Raw genomic sequence first — 16,916 nt, 5'->3', positions numbered from 1 at the left:
TATCTATCTCTCCCTCCCTCTTGGTTTTCTTTACTCAGGACATATTGACCAGTGCTGCTCACAATTTATTGGTGCCTTTACTTTCCCTCAGAATTAATGATAGAGCAATTATGCAGACGGTAATTTAAAAGCCTAATGCTTTACAACAGAAAGATGCAGCCTGTAAATGCCTTCAATCAGTGAGAGTGCAGAACAAAGAAGACAGACAGGCATGGAGATTAAAACATTTTAAGGCAGACATGAATCACTTTTTAATTTTCCACCACTTTTACCAAGAAGTCATTCATAGCGTCAAGAACATCAAATTACATTATTTTATCAAGTAGTTTTTATAGAAATATGTTTTTACATCACCATAATTTTTTTTTATACAATAACACATCAATTAAGGTAATCAAGTTTATACAAAAGCACTGAACAAAATTATAAGGCTTTAATACTGTGGCTGCTTTTGAACATATAAACATCATCATTCACACTGTTCTACACATTTTCACATTTAGCTGTAAAAAAAAAATAAAAATGTTCCACCGAAATTATATGTCCTAAAATGGTTCAGAACATTTCCAAACCTGCAGTTTGCATCTTGAAGAGGGTGTGCTTGCCAAGGCTAAGAAGGGAGAAGCTCTCTCTCTCTCTGTGTGTGTGTGTGATAAAGCAGCACTGTAATGATACTTTATGAGAGAACAGAAGAGGAGGCTAAAAACATATAAATTAATTAGAGACTGAGATGAGCTTAAACAAAACCCCACTCAAGCAAAGCACATAAAACTGACCTAAGATCAGGTAAGATCACTTATATTATGTGGCTGGATAACATCTGTTTAAATGAACAAATTAGTATGAATGCATTTATAGGTTTCTTCTTTGTCTTGGTCCAAACTAGGTCTTAGAGAGTTTTTCACTAGTTGCCACTGTCGGCTTTTGACTTACTGGAGGGCATTATGCTTTGTAAAGCTGCTTTAGAACAACAAGTATTGTGAAAAGCGTTACAAATAAATTTGATTGAGCATTTGTTATGGGTAAAACGTTTTGTATATTAAAATAATTACATATTCATTGGCTAAACCATGTAATGTACCTTTATTTGTTATTTTTTATTGTTAGTGTTTTCTCTTTCAGGAAATTACAGAAAGACCTGAAATCAAATGTATTATGTACAGACTGAGATCGTCACATCCATGTTTTGTTGTTTCTGTTAAAGGTTGATAGGAAACAGAATAAACATTAATTAGTCCCCTTTTAACTTGGTTAACTCATTTGTAAAGAATTTGTGGATAACCAAGTCTCAACTGCGACCATCTGAAAATAAAGTATAAATTGTTCAAACTTTCTGTACATTTGTTTCGTATTAAAAGAAATGCTGCCACCTACAGAAATGCTACCACTTGACTTGACTTGACTACAGTAAGTTAATAAAACGTAGTGCATGGTACAGCCCTAGGTCAACCTCTAAGACATGATCCGATCCCATCCGATGCTTCTCTCAGCTTTTAAAGATTGGAACGTGTCAGCCAGGGAAACTCCTGAGAGATAAACACAAACACAAAGGCTCACTTGAAGAGGAATAGGTCTGAATATGAATATTAAAGGGATAGTTCACCCAAAAATGAATTCTTTTGGCATTTATTTACCCTCATATTTTCCCAATGACTTTCTTCCTGCCATGAAAGCGGTGAGTTAGACTAACATACTGCCTAACATCACAATTAAGACAGAATCTTTCTTTATTGGGTGAACTATCCCTTTAAGGAAGTGAATTCTATACAGATTACTTCTAAATGCTTTTGTAATTCTTTAAAGTTTACCATTCCTCATTGGGGGAAACCCTTTTGAGTGTCAGTCTGGGATACACAGTGACTTTCAGTGTTCCAGGGTCACTATGACACCCAATCCTTCAATATGTCTGTGTGTGGTTACCAGGATACAAGTAGCATAACAGAGAGGGTCAACTTTCAATATGGGGTCTCATAACTTTCAAAAATAGAAAGGCCAGATATGTTTAATGTGTACGTTTGTATGTGAGAGAGAGGAGTGGGGAAGGATTGAAAAAAAAAAAGTGGGGGTGTGTTAGTGTTGACATTTACAGTTACACGGGGTCTCCTGATTTTATGAACTTTGTTTGGGACACAACAACAATCATTTTAGAACTCACAATGGTGAGTGAAAAATCACTAGAGATGGTGGCGTAGTGGCTAAAGCACAGGGCTGTTAATCAGAAGGTTGCAGGTTCTAACCCCATGGCCACCACCATTGTGTCCTTGAGTCCACTTAACTCCAGGTTGCTCCGGGGGGATTGTCCCTGTAACAATTGCACTGTAAGTCGCTTTGGATAAAAGCGTCTGCCAAATGCATAAATGTAATGTAAATGTAAATGTCTATGGAGCAACCTAGATTAAACATCTTCAACTCTAGGGCATTTTGGGTGGCCGCCTGCAATTTCTCATGCTAACGTTTAAAAGCCCACCATTCACACATACTGTGGACTAATTGCCAAAAAGTGGTCTCTTTTATTACCTTTCCAAATAATAAAAAAAAAAGACTCCAGTTATTCATAAATAATACTGTATATGTTTACAATCTTATGATGTTGTCCTAAATTTGTAAGCATGTACTTCTGGTTCTGTTCATGCCATCTCCCTATGGGCTGAAATATGTGCCACCAGAAACTGAATTTGAACCATTTATATTTGAATTTGAATGGCTAAACTTGAATAATTGCATTGAAAAACTGTATTTGAATCACATAATTTGAAATTGTATTGTTTAATTAAAATTGAATTTATTCAAAAACTGAATCTGAATTGTATCATTTGAAATTGAATTTATTCGTTTGGAACTGAAGTCCAATAAAATTTGATCCTCACTGAAAATTAAACTCTCTATATATCTTCACATTCACTTCTCACAATTCAGATTCAGTTCTCAAATTCAATTTCAAGTTACTGAGACAGACATCCGGGTAGTTGGAGGATGAAGGAAGAGCAATCGAGCGCAGATCGATAGATAGCGTTCATTGGCGCACAGGACTCCTCTTGGGCCAATCAGCACCAATGTTTTGGAGCACAGTACGTTACCCGCCATGAAACTATGGAATTACGATTGTGTCAATAATAATGAATGTAACTTTATAAAACTGAACGTAACTTTATAAAACTGAATGTAACTTTTTCAGAAACTATCAAAAATATTCCATTACAAAAGAAGAAAAACACAATTAAAATGAAAAAAATTAACTTAGTCGCATCGAATTTAACAGGCTCTTCAAATATGCTTCATTTTTTGTTAATGTTTTTCAAAGATTCGTTTTCGCAAATCGTGGATTCTGAATACATTGCCACAGATTTCGCTTATGCTTCGCAGTTTTTCGTTTGCTGTTTTGAGACAAACCTCTCGTGGGGGTGGGCTTAACAGTGATCTACTCTGATTGGATAGTGAGCTTTTGATGGACAGGTGCTCTCTGACCCAGATGTACAGACGTCACTCAGTGGCACGCATATTGGAAAGCTCTCGCGGTGATTTGTAGTTATGCAATACGTCGTGCTTTGTTGTATTACTTACTAACAATATGTAAATAATATTTGACCTATAATGATATAATTTAATATTATATGAGACCTTCGATCGTCTAATAATCGTCTTCGATCAGTCTGTAAAATGAGCTCTCAGGAGAGACACGGAGCGGCATCATCTTCCTCCTCCTCCTCTTGTCCTTCAAGGCAGCTTGAAGTAAGTTCGTGTTACTGAAGTAACCAATAACATCGATAAAAGTTTTATTCATGTAACGTTACAGTGTGCAACAGTTCTGGCTTTATTTTGCAAATTTATTGTTGTATTGTAAATGCATGCTAAATAAAATTTTGCTGTTTTGTCATTGTCATGACTGCAAAACTGAAACCTGGCCATATCTTGGTCCACTGTTTGACTCTGCCCCGACTGCTGAACGGACTGCTGCTGACCCTGCCTTGTGCTGGTATTCCCGAGCGACTGGTTAAGAATTTCAAGGTTGTTATGTACAGCTGCAGATGCAGCATCTGCACCAAGATTTCTGCCTTGCTGTAGAATGAAGACCAGTTTGATATCTGCACTGTCTACATTGACACGTCCTTGAATATAATAACTGTGCAAAAGAGCAAACAATCAAACTACATAACATCATGACATGACATCAGTGCATTGCAAACTTGTGAATGACAATAAAAAAATTATTAAAAAATATAAAAATATGATATTTTATATGTGTTTATCAAAACATTGTGAATAAATATAATAAAATATATGCAATATTCCACCACTGTGTTGAAATTTAGAGTGTTTTCTGTAAAATTAGACAATTTCTATCCATTTACTCCAATATATGTGGGCAGGACGCTCTTTTAAATTCAGATATGCCTAATTCTCTAAAAAATTCAAAATATCCTGCAGAGCTGAACTGGTTAAACAATAAATTTGCAAAATAAAGCCAGAACTGTTGCACACTGTAACGTTACATGAATAAAGCTTTTATCGATGTTATTGGTTACTTCAGTAACACGAACTTACTTCAAGCTGCCTTGAAGGACAAGAGGAGGAGGAGTGGAGCATTTGTTTAATAAGCAAGGTCTTTTATTCAGATATTCAGAATTTCTTTCTGAATACCAAATACCAGTAACCCCAAAAGAATTTGCTACAGTAATGGGTGCTATTCCCTCTGGTTTATGTATGCTTTTTAAAAACCGTAATTACTTCACCCCAGTATCTACTGCATCCTTTCCTAAACCTTGTGATACTTCTGTTGGTCAAATCTGTTTTTCAGAGTCGAAAGCTAAAAACTATAAGATCTTTATTTCTTTAGGATTTGATTTCTGTTCCACCTGTTATTTCCTTTTGGAATAATTTGTTTGGTACCCTTAATTGGAAAAAAAATCTGGTCTTTACAGCAGAAATTCATTCTCACAAATAAAGTGAAAGAAATTTCCTTTAAGTTGATACACAGGTTCTATCCTGTTAAGAAATGTATACAAAAATTTAAATCTGACATTGAGCTAACATGCTCTTTTTGTGTGAATTCTGATGAAACAGTGGTTCATTTATTTTGGTCGTGTCATTACACTCAGAAGCTCTGGAATGATATTGATGTTTTTATCAAGTGTAAGATTTTGCCAGGCTTCTCAATACATATGAGAAACATTATATTTGGGTATTTTGATTCAGACCCCACAAACGAAAATGTCTGTTTTGTTATTAATTTAATTATTTTAATAAGCAAATTCTATATTCACAAATGCAAATTTTTAAACTGTAAACCTATCTTCTCTGTCTTCTTAAAAGAAATAGAAAATTATCTAAATTTGATTTCAGTATCTACTAATAGGAAAGCCATATCTGCACTGCATTTGATCTCTTCATGTGAACATTTTTGTGTGATGTAATGGCCCTACCTCTTCTTTTATTGTTATATACTTTATTATTATTATCTTTTTATTATTATTATTATTTTTTTTTCTATTTATTTTTGTCTTCTTTATTGTTTTGGTTGATATTATGTGATGTACGTATGCTTTCTCTTTTGTATGTTCCTGTTCTTTGCATTAAACATTTAAAAAAAATAATAATAAATAAATAAAAAACAAGAGGAGGAGGAAGATGATGCCGCTCCGTGTCTCTCCTGAGAGCTCATCTTTACAGACTGATCGAAGGTCTCATATAATATTAAATTATATCATTATAGGTCAAATATTATTTACATATTGTTAGTAAGTAATACAACAAAGCACAACGTATTGCATAACTACAAATCACCGCGAGAGCTTTCAATATCGCGCCACTGAGTGACCTCTGTACATCCGGGTCAGAGAGCACCTGTCCATCAAAAGCTCACTATCCAATCAGAGTAGATCACTGTTAAGCCCACCCCCACGAGAGGTTTGTCTCAAAACAGCAAACGAAAAACTGCGAAGCATAAGCGAAATCTATGGCAATGTATTCAGAAGCCACGATTTGCAAAAACGAATCTTTGAAAAACATTAACAAAAAATGAAGCATATTTGAAGAGCCTGTTAAATTCGTGCGACTGAGTTCATTTTTTTCATTTTAATTGTGTTTTTCTTCTTTTGTAATGGAATATTTTTGATAGTTTCTGAAAAAGTTACGTTCAGTTTTATAAAGTTACGTTCAGTTTTATAAAGTTACATTCATTATTATTGACACAATCGTAATTCCATAGTTTCATGGCGGGTAACGTACTGTGCTCCAAAACATTGGTGCTGATTGGCCCAAGAGGAGTCCTGTACGCCAATGAACGCTATCTATCGATCTACGCTCGATTGCTCTTCCTTCATCCTCCAACTACCCGGATGTCTGTCTCAGTAACTTGAAATTGAATTTGAGAACTGAATCTGAATTGTGAGAAGTGAATGTGAAGATATATAGAGAGTTTAATTTTCAGTGAGGATCAAATTTTATTGGACTTCAGTTCCAAACGAATAAATTCAATTTCAAATGATACAATTCAGATTCAGTTTTTGAATAAATTCAATTTTAATTAAACAATACAATTTCAAATTATGTGATTCAAATTCAGTTTTTCAATGCAATTATTCAAGTTTAGCCATTCAAATTCAAATATAAATGGTTCAAATTCAGTTTCTGGTGGCACATATTTCAGCCCATATCTCCCTCACAGATGTGCTCGTCCATAGACATTCAGTCAAATTTTCAGTTCATGCACCACCATATTGTTTCACTGAATATCTCGGCCTCTCAGCGGACTAGAAGCTCAATCATTAAGCTTATTAATTAATCATTATTAAGCTCAGATCCTTCCTTTGTGATTATATCTCAAATTTGATCATCAACAGTCAATAACATATTTATCCCTGATGATTTGTTTAATAAGCTTTTACTGCTGGACAGCATATTTTGTTCTGAACATCTAGAAGATATAACATTGGGTGGTGCTGATTTGCGATGCTGATGTTTCAGGCCTTATTTGATTAATTTATGTAACAAAAATGCAGAAGTGATGATTATCTATAAACAGTTCAGATTCTAAGCTTTTAAACGATACCCTACATGCCTGACTTATGTATTCAGAGACCTTTTGGCGAATTAGCGCCCCCCCTTTGGACTCGCCAACAGGTCTGCAAAGTTGAAGAGGTTAAATGTGTTACTCAAGGACACAGTGGTGATGGTTCAAGGGTCGCCACAATTTCTGGTTCAATCTACAACATTTTGGATATCAGCCCGAGCTTTTACTACTACACCAGACTATCATATTATCAGTTTCCAAATTCAGGAAGTGGGGACACTGACAAGCATGTATTTAGTTATAGTATTTAAAGGTGAAGTAACTTCTGTAATGAAGTTACAATAATACTGATTATTTTCAAAGAAGTTTCACAAACTGTATTCTCTCTCCCCCCTCATTGGTTAGTTAAACAGGCAGTCCCCATCCCAATCTCACTCCATCTTTTTAGCCAATGTTGCTATAATTGGTAAGCAATGATTTGATAGCAACAAAAAGTTACAATGTTTACACTTAAGGAAATTCTACATACTAATAGTTTACTTATAGCCTCTGCATATTAAGCTGGGATAGGAGAAAGTTTTTTTTTTTTAAATGACTTCACATTTTAACTTTAGAATTTATACTGTACAATTGTAGAACGTCTTATTGAAACGGTTAATATTCAATATTGATAGAGTGTGTTGTGTGCAGTACCTGTTGTTTGCGGTCTGAGGCCGGGTCTATAAGTACATTGAGGAGGCTGGGCATCTGTGTGTTTTTCAGACTCTCCTGTAGTGCACCCCGGAGTTCCTCTACTGTTCGAACCAGATACCCACAACCACCAAATGCGCTCATCACCTGCTCATATCGCGCCTCTGGTAACAGAGTTACTGGAGGAGCTCTGAGACACACACACACACAAGCGAAACACTATTATGTTTGGTTCATCCCGTTAAAGTTTTTCAAGTTAAACATTTTTTTTTTTTTAAATCACACCATTGGTTGACCCAGAAATTCAAGCTGCGCGGCTCAAACAAACTAGCAATTGGGCCACAAAAACACAGAGTTTACAGTATACTGTTTGGCCTATGAATAGCTTGTTTATAGACTCACATGGTGGTCATGTCTCCCATTTTCTCCATTTGTCTCCATGTCTCTGGATCCACTCCACTGTAGATCCCATTATTGTTGATCACTATAATGATGATTGGCAGTTTGTACCTATTTAAAATTCAGCATGTCAAAAAACATAGCATAAAGGTTATTGTAATATATAGCACAATACTATTATATCATGATTATACAGAGTAGTTAAGAGTCTTGCACTGCTTAAATGTCCTATAGACGGAGCTAACAGTCTTTCGTTAATGGAAGATTACGGAATGCTAATTCAGAATGACCTGCAATGTGAGTGAAAGTGCAGCATGTGATATACCTGCACATGGTCTCCACCTCCATGCCGGAGAAACCAAAAGCACTGTCTCCCTCTACACACACCACTCTCTGAGCACTCTTCTGTGCCTGCTCCAAAACAGCTGCAGCAATGGCAAAGCCTGGGCCCACACCCATAGTGCCAAAAGTGCCTGCGTCTAACCTGTACAAAAAAATCTGATTATATTACTGCACTGCACTAAGTAACTAATTTGTAGGGCTGGGTATTGATACTGATTTCCCAATTCAATATGCTGAATACTCCACTCCACCCCTACTTTCTCTCATTGTATAGTAGAGGGTTGTGCATATAGTAAAAGATGAATCTTTGGATTTAGGAATGTATACTGAGATTGTTCAAATGAAGATCACAATACATCGGAAAATCTGTATTTTTCCCCACCCCTACTAACTTGTCAATCAACTAATTTGTCATTTAGTACATCTACAGTACAGATATTACAGGGACAGTCATCAACCGAGATTACATGCCTTCCTCAAGGGCACAATGGTGTGTTCATCCATTACCACTGGGGAAGTTCAAACCTTCACCCTTTCAGTTGCCAGGCCAGATCTTTAACCTCTAGGTTATATCACCCAGCATTACACATACACTTCCAGTCAAAAGTTTGAATACAATTAACTGAATTTTAATGTCGGCTTGATGAATGCATTTTTTCGAAATCCCCAAACTGAGACCAAAATCTTGAACACTAACCTATCTATCAAACTTGGCACAGACCTACAGACTGTTCTGGAATAGTGTGCCAAGTCATTTCTACCTGATCAGACTTATGGTTTGTCACATAAGTGGACAATGAAGAATTAGAAAAATCCCATAGACTAGCATTTATGGAATGCTTAAATGGGCCAAATGGAATGATAGTTAAGCTAGCAGTTTGTCTTCCTGTAATGTCTGTATAACAATCAAACTTAAAACTTTTATAACTTTCAAACAAGTCTTTGTCAAGACAACATTGTTTGTCTCAATAAACTTGACCTATTTAGTTGTTTCTTATGATCTTAAAAACCTTTTGATCTAAAGGCATAAGCTTAACTGCTTGAAATAATTTTTTGTAAACAAATACAGTATATTGTGCCAATGTATACATTATTATTAATGAAAAAAAAATAAATAAACGAATGGATCAGTTGGACCGGATAGTGAAGGAAAAGAAGCAAAATAGTGTCCAGCATACATAAGAACTCTGTTTAAAAAGAAGAAGAATCTAAATCATAAGATTTAGTTTATAGTTTTGTAGTTTTTATTTTGGTCATTACATAATTCCCATACTTTTCCGTTTGTTGCATAACCTCCCATATGTTATTTACCTCCATATATTTAAAAGAAAATTGTAATAATAAAGAATGAGTAGGTGTGCCCATATATTTGACTGGTAGTGTTGGTAGAAATGTGTATAAGTCTCCATAAAATAAAAGACCTACCTAAACTTGAACACCTGTACTTGTTTAATAATCAAACATCTTGGATCAAAGACATCAACTATGAATTGTAGTGCAGGTCATAGTGTCTCACCTGTGTCGTGGGAGGTAGTTGAGTAGCATGGTGCGGCCAATGTCCATTGTATTCGCTCCCTCACTCACTATGATGCAGTCTTTGGGCAGGAGTTCAGAGATGTGGTGGAATGCTATGTAGTAGTTCATTGGTAGAGTGCACTGGAGAGCAAGAGTCTGCAGGAAATAATGATGGCTCAATCAATCCCAGTTAACATTCTTTTTGAAAAATGTATTCATGAATGTATTGTTAGATTGTGATTTCTTTTCAATGGGGCTTAGGTACTTCAAATATGTTACCAGCACACACACACACACACACACACACACACACACACACACACCTTTGAAATCTGAGCATTGGCATTCATTTTATCCCTCAAGGTCACCCACCATTCAGCATCAGATGGAAATCTCCAAGGCTCTGATCTGAAAGTCTCCAACAACTTCATAACAGTGTAGAAAAAAAGAAATAAAGACTTGTTACTCATTTCACATTCAAAGAGGTTAACTGACATTTACATATATAATTGAAGGTACATTAGCGAAAGCCAGTTGAATTCTAAGGCTCAAAGATAGAGTGGTAAATGGTCAAATAGTACTAAAAATCAATGTGTGAGGTGGTGCTGTATTCAGTGTAGTTTACCTGGCTGACCACAGCTCTTATGTCCCCTAGTAGAGCAGATGCGGCTCTCACATTATTACTTAACTCCTCAGCACACAGATCCACCTGAACAAACATTCACATATCAACAACAAACAAACAACAAAGCACAGGAATCCTGTGTGAGGTGGAGTAGATGATCTGAAGGACATTCACATTGGCGGCGACTTGCAGCAAAAAAGCATCCTGAAGTCAATAATATTCAACAAGAGCCAGGTAAACTGCAAATGAGGAGTGACGCAATGCTGTGACTAGCAATGGTAGTGAAAACTCACGTGATCTACTGTAGCTCCTGTGAGATTAGTGTTGGCAAAACTGAGCAGAAGTGTTTTCAATGTTCTATATGATTTGTCTCTGCACACACACTGTACAAGGATTTCATAAAAAACTATGCATGGAAAACAGTGTCAGAAATTGTCACCATTCTGAGTGAGAAATTCACTGTAGGAATGCCAACCAGTGACCAACAGTAAAGCGACCTCCAGCGAAAACATCTCTGTCATTGGGAACAGTGGATTTGTGATTGAGGTGTAATGTCAATGGTGTAATGAATTTACCTGAACGACCTTCACATTGGGACTGAATCTAGGTGGAAAACCAAAATGCAGAATCCAGTTGAGTCTGGCACCCAGTAACACTACAACATCAGCTTGCAACAGAGCTCTACAACAAAGAGAGAGAAGGGTATCGCACAAAAAATTTGTTGCATTTGCATTTTTAGAGATTGATCATCAAAATAAGGAAAGAATATTTAGAAACACACACACCTGGATCTTGCTGCAGCCACACAGTTGGGGTGGTCATCCGGCAGAACACCTTTTCCCATGGGTGTGGGAAGGAAAGGGAGACCAGTCGCCTCCACTAGCTCCCTCACCTCCCTCTCCGTCCTGGCATATGCCGCACCTGCAACGGATCAACGCTATATCAGTCTGACATAAATCCTTAGATTTGATTGATTCATTTAAAACAAAGATCCAGTTCAAATAGTTTCATACATTTCATCAAGCTAACTGCGTTTTTGGGATACATGTTCGGTGATTAGCTTTTACCTTTGCCGATGATGAGCAGAGGCCTCTGGGCAGCCCGGAGCAGCCGGACAGCCTGTGTGATCTCCCTGCTGTCAGCCTGACCCAGCGGAGGATCAGGACAACATGAAACAAACCTAGAGACACAGAAAGAGACATGTGACTGAGAAACATATAGATCAATATCTAAATGCAATGTATGCACATTTGTAGATTATCTAAACACAATGCAAGTCCTTTTAAGAGTTTGAATGGGATTATAGGCAAATGGCACTGAAGAAAAAAAAAAAAAGATCAGTAAGCGATCACAGCATAAAATTATGTATAGTGTTACACTGGGTTTTAAGTTTTTCATTTCTAAGATTAATTTTCAAATTCACATAATGCACACCTGACACTGGCCCGGTCCACTTTGGCATTCACCATATCTCCAGCAATGTCTATATAGCATGCACCCGGACGGCCGTAAATACAGCTCCTTACAGCCTGAAAAACATGCAAACAGTTTCCCATTAATTGCAAACATCTCTATAACAATTGCATTTGCATTGTATATTTTGCTTAGACAAGAAGCAGTAATTTTTTCATTAAAGACCCCATGAAATGGTTCAACATATGCAATTTTCTTTTTGTGCTGACATATTTTTTATTGAAACAGTCAAAGCCTGGCAAAATCACAATGTTCAACTTGCTTTTGCTAGTCAATGAAATTAAAAGGATATTTCCCCTAAAGATTTTAATTCTCTCATCACTTATTCACTCTCATGCCATCCCAGACTTTTTTCTTCTGCTGAACACAAACAAAGATTTTAGAATTTTCAGCTCTGTAGGTCCATACAATGCAAGTGAATGGTGACTAAAGTTTTAAAGCTCCAAAAAGCACATAAAGGCAGAATAAAAGTAATATGTAATACTCCATTGGTTAAATACATTTCTTCAGAAGCGACATGGTAGGTGTGGGTGAAAAATTTTAAGGTCTTTTTTACTATAAATTCTCCTCCCTTCCCAGTAGCTGGCAATTTGGACGAGGAATGTGAATCGCCGAAAAAAAAGAATGTTAAAGTATAGATTTATAGTAAAAACATTACTTAAATATTTATCTGTTTCTCAACCACACCCATTACACCACTTCTGAAGACATGGATTTAACCACTGGATTACTTTGATGCTGCTTTTATCGTTTTTGCACCTTCAAAGTTTTGGTCACCATGCACTTACATTGAGTGGACCAAAGGGCTGAAAAATTCCTTTAAAAATCTTCATTTGTGTTCAGCAGAAGAAAGTCATACACATCTGGAATGGCATGAGGGTGAGTAAGTGAAGAGAAAATTTTCATTTTTGGGTGAACTATCGCTTTAAGGAGAAGGGAGCATTTTATTAGACAAAATGTGCACACACCTCTTCCAAAAATACCAGTCATTAATATTTTGGTTCATTTTCCCAGAAGAGAATGTTTATTCCAGGAGTACACTAGCATTCAGATGGCCTTAGAGCTAACAGACATGGACTAAAAGCCACAAATCTACAATTTTGATCTATTTAATTTGATTCCATACAATTTTGAATCAACAATTTATAAAAGACATTTACTTTTTCAACTACAGCTGGTATCATCTCAAGACTGCTTGGCCGAGCTGAAAACTTGCTATACAGACGACAGGCCTCAATCTGATGGGGAGAAAGACAAGAGATTTCATGTATCAGTCATAAAGACTAAGAGGTACACTAGAAGAATAAAAATAAAATACTGAACCTGAGGGAACTCTTGAAACGCTCCTGTGGTTTCCTGGTTTCTATCAGAAGAGCCGCCAATGACAATGACAGGCCTATTATTTCAAAGAATAGAAGACAAATTTAAAAAAGGCCCTTTTAATGTGCATTCACATTAATCTAACTGAATTCAGCTATGTGGAAGTTACCAGCAGTTCATGTTAGCATTAGCCATTCCTCCCAGTGCATGAATCAGCCCTGGTCCAGATACCACCAGGCACACGGCTGGGCTAGAGGGGAAAACACAACTTCAGCACTAGATCATGACTTTAAATTACCGTAGTAAAACTGTGCAATGAAATGATAGGAGAAATATGCATACCGTCCTGTCAAATAACCGATAGCAGATGCAGCATAGCAGGCCTGTCGGTAAAGAGGAGACATATATAAAACAACCCCAAATGGTTCTCAGTGTAACGAGACAGGGATATATTTGAAAGAAAAGCAAAAAGTGAGTCTTACTGCTTGCTCATTTCGCATGCCCACGTACTTGATGCCCACAGCTTGTGCAGCCATGGCCACCTCGATGATTGGCACACCAACAATGCCAAACATGTACTCCACATTCTGCAGATGGAGACCAGAGTTAAATATACGTCAAAGACATACTAGACTTGCCGATGAAAATTATGATCTCAAAATTCAGTGCAAATACTTCTTTTAAAAATGTATATAATTTATTTTATATATATATAAAGTGCAAGAAATTGTCTCATTGGAGTTAAAGGGATAGTTAACCCAAAATGGGGTGGGGGGTTGCATATTCAAAATATAATGCATCATATTTTGTTAATTGTGTGAAGATTTGAATGAATGAATTGTGTGAACTCAATGAATGAATGTGCACAATGCACATCTGTCTGTTCTTCCTTCAGGTAACCGTGTTATCTTAGTAAGCACCAGTTATTTTAGTGACTGTCTGAACCGAATCATGGTTGGCTTAACAGGAGACGCCATAACCATCATGTTTTGATATGCGTGTTAAGTTGAAGTTCCGTTTTGAAGACACTGCATTCTGTTCCATTTAGCTGCGCTCTGTCTAGCTGTTTGAAACACTCGCAGCACATTGAGTCCACTACCACAAGCCTGGTGTGTGTGTGTGTGTCTCCACATGTCTTCGCTCCTGTGGGGAAAGCCAAGATGCTCCATATTGTTGCTGTGATGATTCATGAAGGTTCCATTCAGCAAGGGGAGTCGGAATTTCCAGATTTTAACTGGGGAAAGTGCAACGGAATCACACATTATGTCGGACATCTAACTTGGAAATTCGTGCGGAAATCTTCAACTCCCATTTCGTGAAGATACAGGTGTGTGTTACATCATGCAGACATGTCTGCACGCAGGGTAGGGAGGTTTACAGTCCATTACAAACATTCAATAATATCCATTAACAAGTCAAAGTTCTTAAAATAAATGAAAATAAAACGTGTTTAGCAAACGTTTTGCAGAGACAGGTGTTCAAAACAGGGTTAATTACACTCGTGTTTGATTATCATAAAGATAGCATTGCAGTGTTGGATATCAGATTGGTTGCTATGAGACGTCTCTGACAATCAATGTACCCCATGTCAGATCATGCATGATCACCATCGATCATCGTTTTCATAATCGATTCGATTACTGGGATGTTGCCACATCCCAGTAATCGAATACTCGTGCCCATCCCTAATGGATATACAGAGCTGAGCTATTCTTATAGAAATCTACAAAAGTGTTTCGTAGAAGAAAAATACACATCTGAGATTGCATGATGACAGAATTTACATTTTTGAGTGAACTGTCCCTTTGATGTTTTCAAATGCACTTTTGAGAAACACACATAATATAATAATATTACTATTTAGATTTTAATAATTGATGAATAAGACACACATTTGAACATATTACATATATAATAAGTTGTAAACATATTTACTCCGTTTCAACTGTAGAATATAAATTATTACAAATGTATTAAATTATTACTTTTTACAGTTCTAGTGCGCGTGCGCAGCACCTTTGACACACTGTCCGAGTTCAACAATAGCAGGTGAAAGATTCATTAACCCGCGACTTTTATATCTTGACGATAAAGAAATTAATAACGCTACTACTCTCAACCTGGATAGTAACTTTACAAGTCTAGGTTATTTCAAAACATACAGAAGGAAAAATGAGAAACTTTGAGAAATCAATTTTGCAATAAACTAGCAGAAAAAGTCTATGAACAAACAGACCTGAGATTTGAGTGCCTCAGCGATCAGTTGAGCTCCAGTCACTTCATCCATTATCACCTTCAAACAAACAAGATTATATCTATAGACGCATGAAACTGCTCGTCTGTTCTGCTTCTCTTCTTCTGCGCTGAATGTGTAGTTAAAATGAAAGCGCATATCTCCATCTACTGGCTACAAAAACATCTGAATAACAATAATAATAATGCGTTGTGCTTAGTTACTGATAAAGCAAAGCTTAATGTAGCTTCATAAAAGTATATTTTCGATTTTAAAAAGTAATTAATATTATTATTTCTATTGTAATTAACAATAAAAATGTTATTATTTATATATTATCGTAATTTTATCATAATAACTAGCATTTTACGAACTGCAAAGATCAGATTCTTTGTCTATTGAAAAAAGCAATCATAAAGCATGTTCAACCATCTCCCTTTCAGTTGTTTTCTAGTTTACAGACTCATCTGTCTTTCTTTCAAACAAGTCTGCTAATAAGTGTGAATGTTTAAGATGTCAAGAAATAAGCTATAATGAAGTCAGACAATTTTTAACAAAAAACAATTTCCAAATTCATTTGCTTATTATTCTAAATAAGTAAATAATTGGTGTCTTGTTTTTTATATCTGGAAATGTCTGCCTCTATAAAAAGTGTCTGTTAATGGATTCTTCAATATGTTGCCAGTATTATTATCCTCTCTTCTGGTCACACATGTAATTTATTGTGATCTTTACTGAGAAAGCATCAAGACCATAAGTATTGCTACTTATATTTCAGCTACAGCTAATTTGCGAACACTGTAAGGTCCATTGCCTGGCCAACAAAAGGGCTTGAATTTACAGTGAACCAAAACCAACACTGTGCATTGATTCTGCAACATGAGAAAAAAAATACAGTTTACGACTGTTCTTAATGATATCAACATTGACTGTTTATAATGCAGCTAGCAGATAAGCATTAAATGAATAGTTCACCTAAAAAAAACCGAAATTCTCGCATCATTTACTCTCATACCCTCACACCATTCCAGATGTGTATGACTTTCTTCTGCTGAACATAAAGGAAAACTTATAATTATGAAAAAATATAGAAAATAAGAGTGAAATAAGAAAAAAGGCAGAAACGTGTTAAGCAAGAGGTTTTACTGTGTAAATGGTCATTACAGACACAATGACTTTGTTTAACATTTCTCAAACTATGATACCTGATTTACAATTAGATTTTGTACAACAAACACACACACACAAAAAACTTCAGCTAAACATCATGAATGTCATTGCGAAGATAATGGTTGTACTTGTCATAACCA

The 16,916-nt window shown here is 36.1% G+C and overlaps 1 protein-coding gene across 1 annotated transcript; it reads right to left on the bottom strand.

The window, feature by feature from the left end:
• Nucleotides 1-201: 201 nt before the first annotated feature.
• hacl1 (2-hydroxyacyl-CoA lyase 1) lies at nucleotides 202-15,730 on the bottom strand. The gene is made up of 17 exons (XM_052144881.1): nucleotides 15,610-15,730; nucleotides 13,856-13,960; nucleotides 13,716-13,756; nucleotides 13,543-13,623; nucleotides 13,377-13,449; nucleotides 13,214-13,291; nucleotides 12,015-12,109; nucleotides 11,648-11,760; nucleotides 11,366-11,501; nucleotides 11,156-11,261; nucleotides 10,581-10,664; nucleotides 10,279-10,380; nucleotides 9,957-10,111; nucleotides 8,424-8,582; nucleotides 8,102-8,209; nucleotides 7,703-7,889; nucleotides 202-1,526 (listed from the first exon to the last, which is right to left on the bottom strand). The coding sequence occupies exons 1-17, from the start codon at nucleotides 15,658-15,660 to the stop codon at nucleotides 1,494-1,496; spliced, it is 1,707 nt and encodes a 568-aa protein (XP_052000841.1). The 5' UTR covers nucleotides 15,661-15,730; the 3' UTR covers nucleotides 202-1,493.
• Between the last annotated feature and the right edge of the window lie 1,186 nt (nucleotides 15,731-16,916).

This window comes from Xyrauchen texanus, chromosome 15, assembly GCF_025860055.1.
Source record: "Xyrauchen texanus isolate HMW12.3.18 chromosome 15, RBS_HiC_50CHRs, whole genome shotgun sequence".
Classification (NCBI taxonomy): Eukaryota; Metazoa; Chordata; class Actinopteri; order Cypriniformes; family Catostomidae; genus Xyrauchen; species Xyrauchen texanus.
Note: the sequence above shows the minus strand (reverse complement) of the source record. Positions and strands in the feature narration are given on the sequence as shown.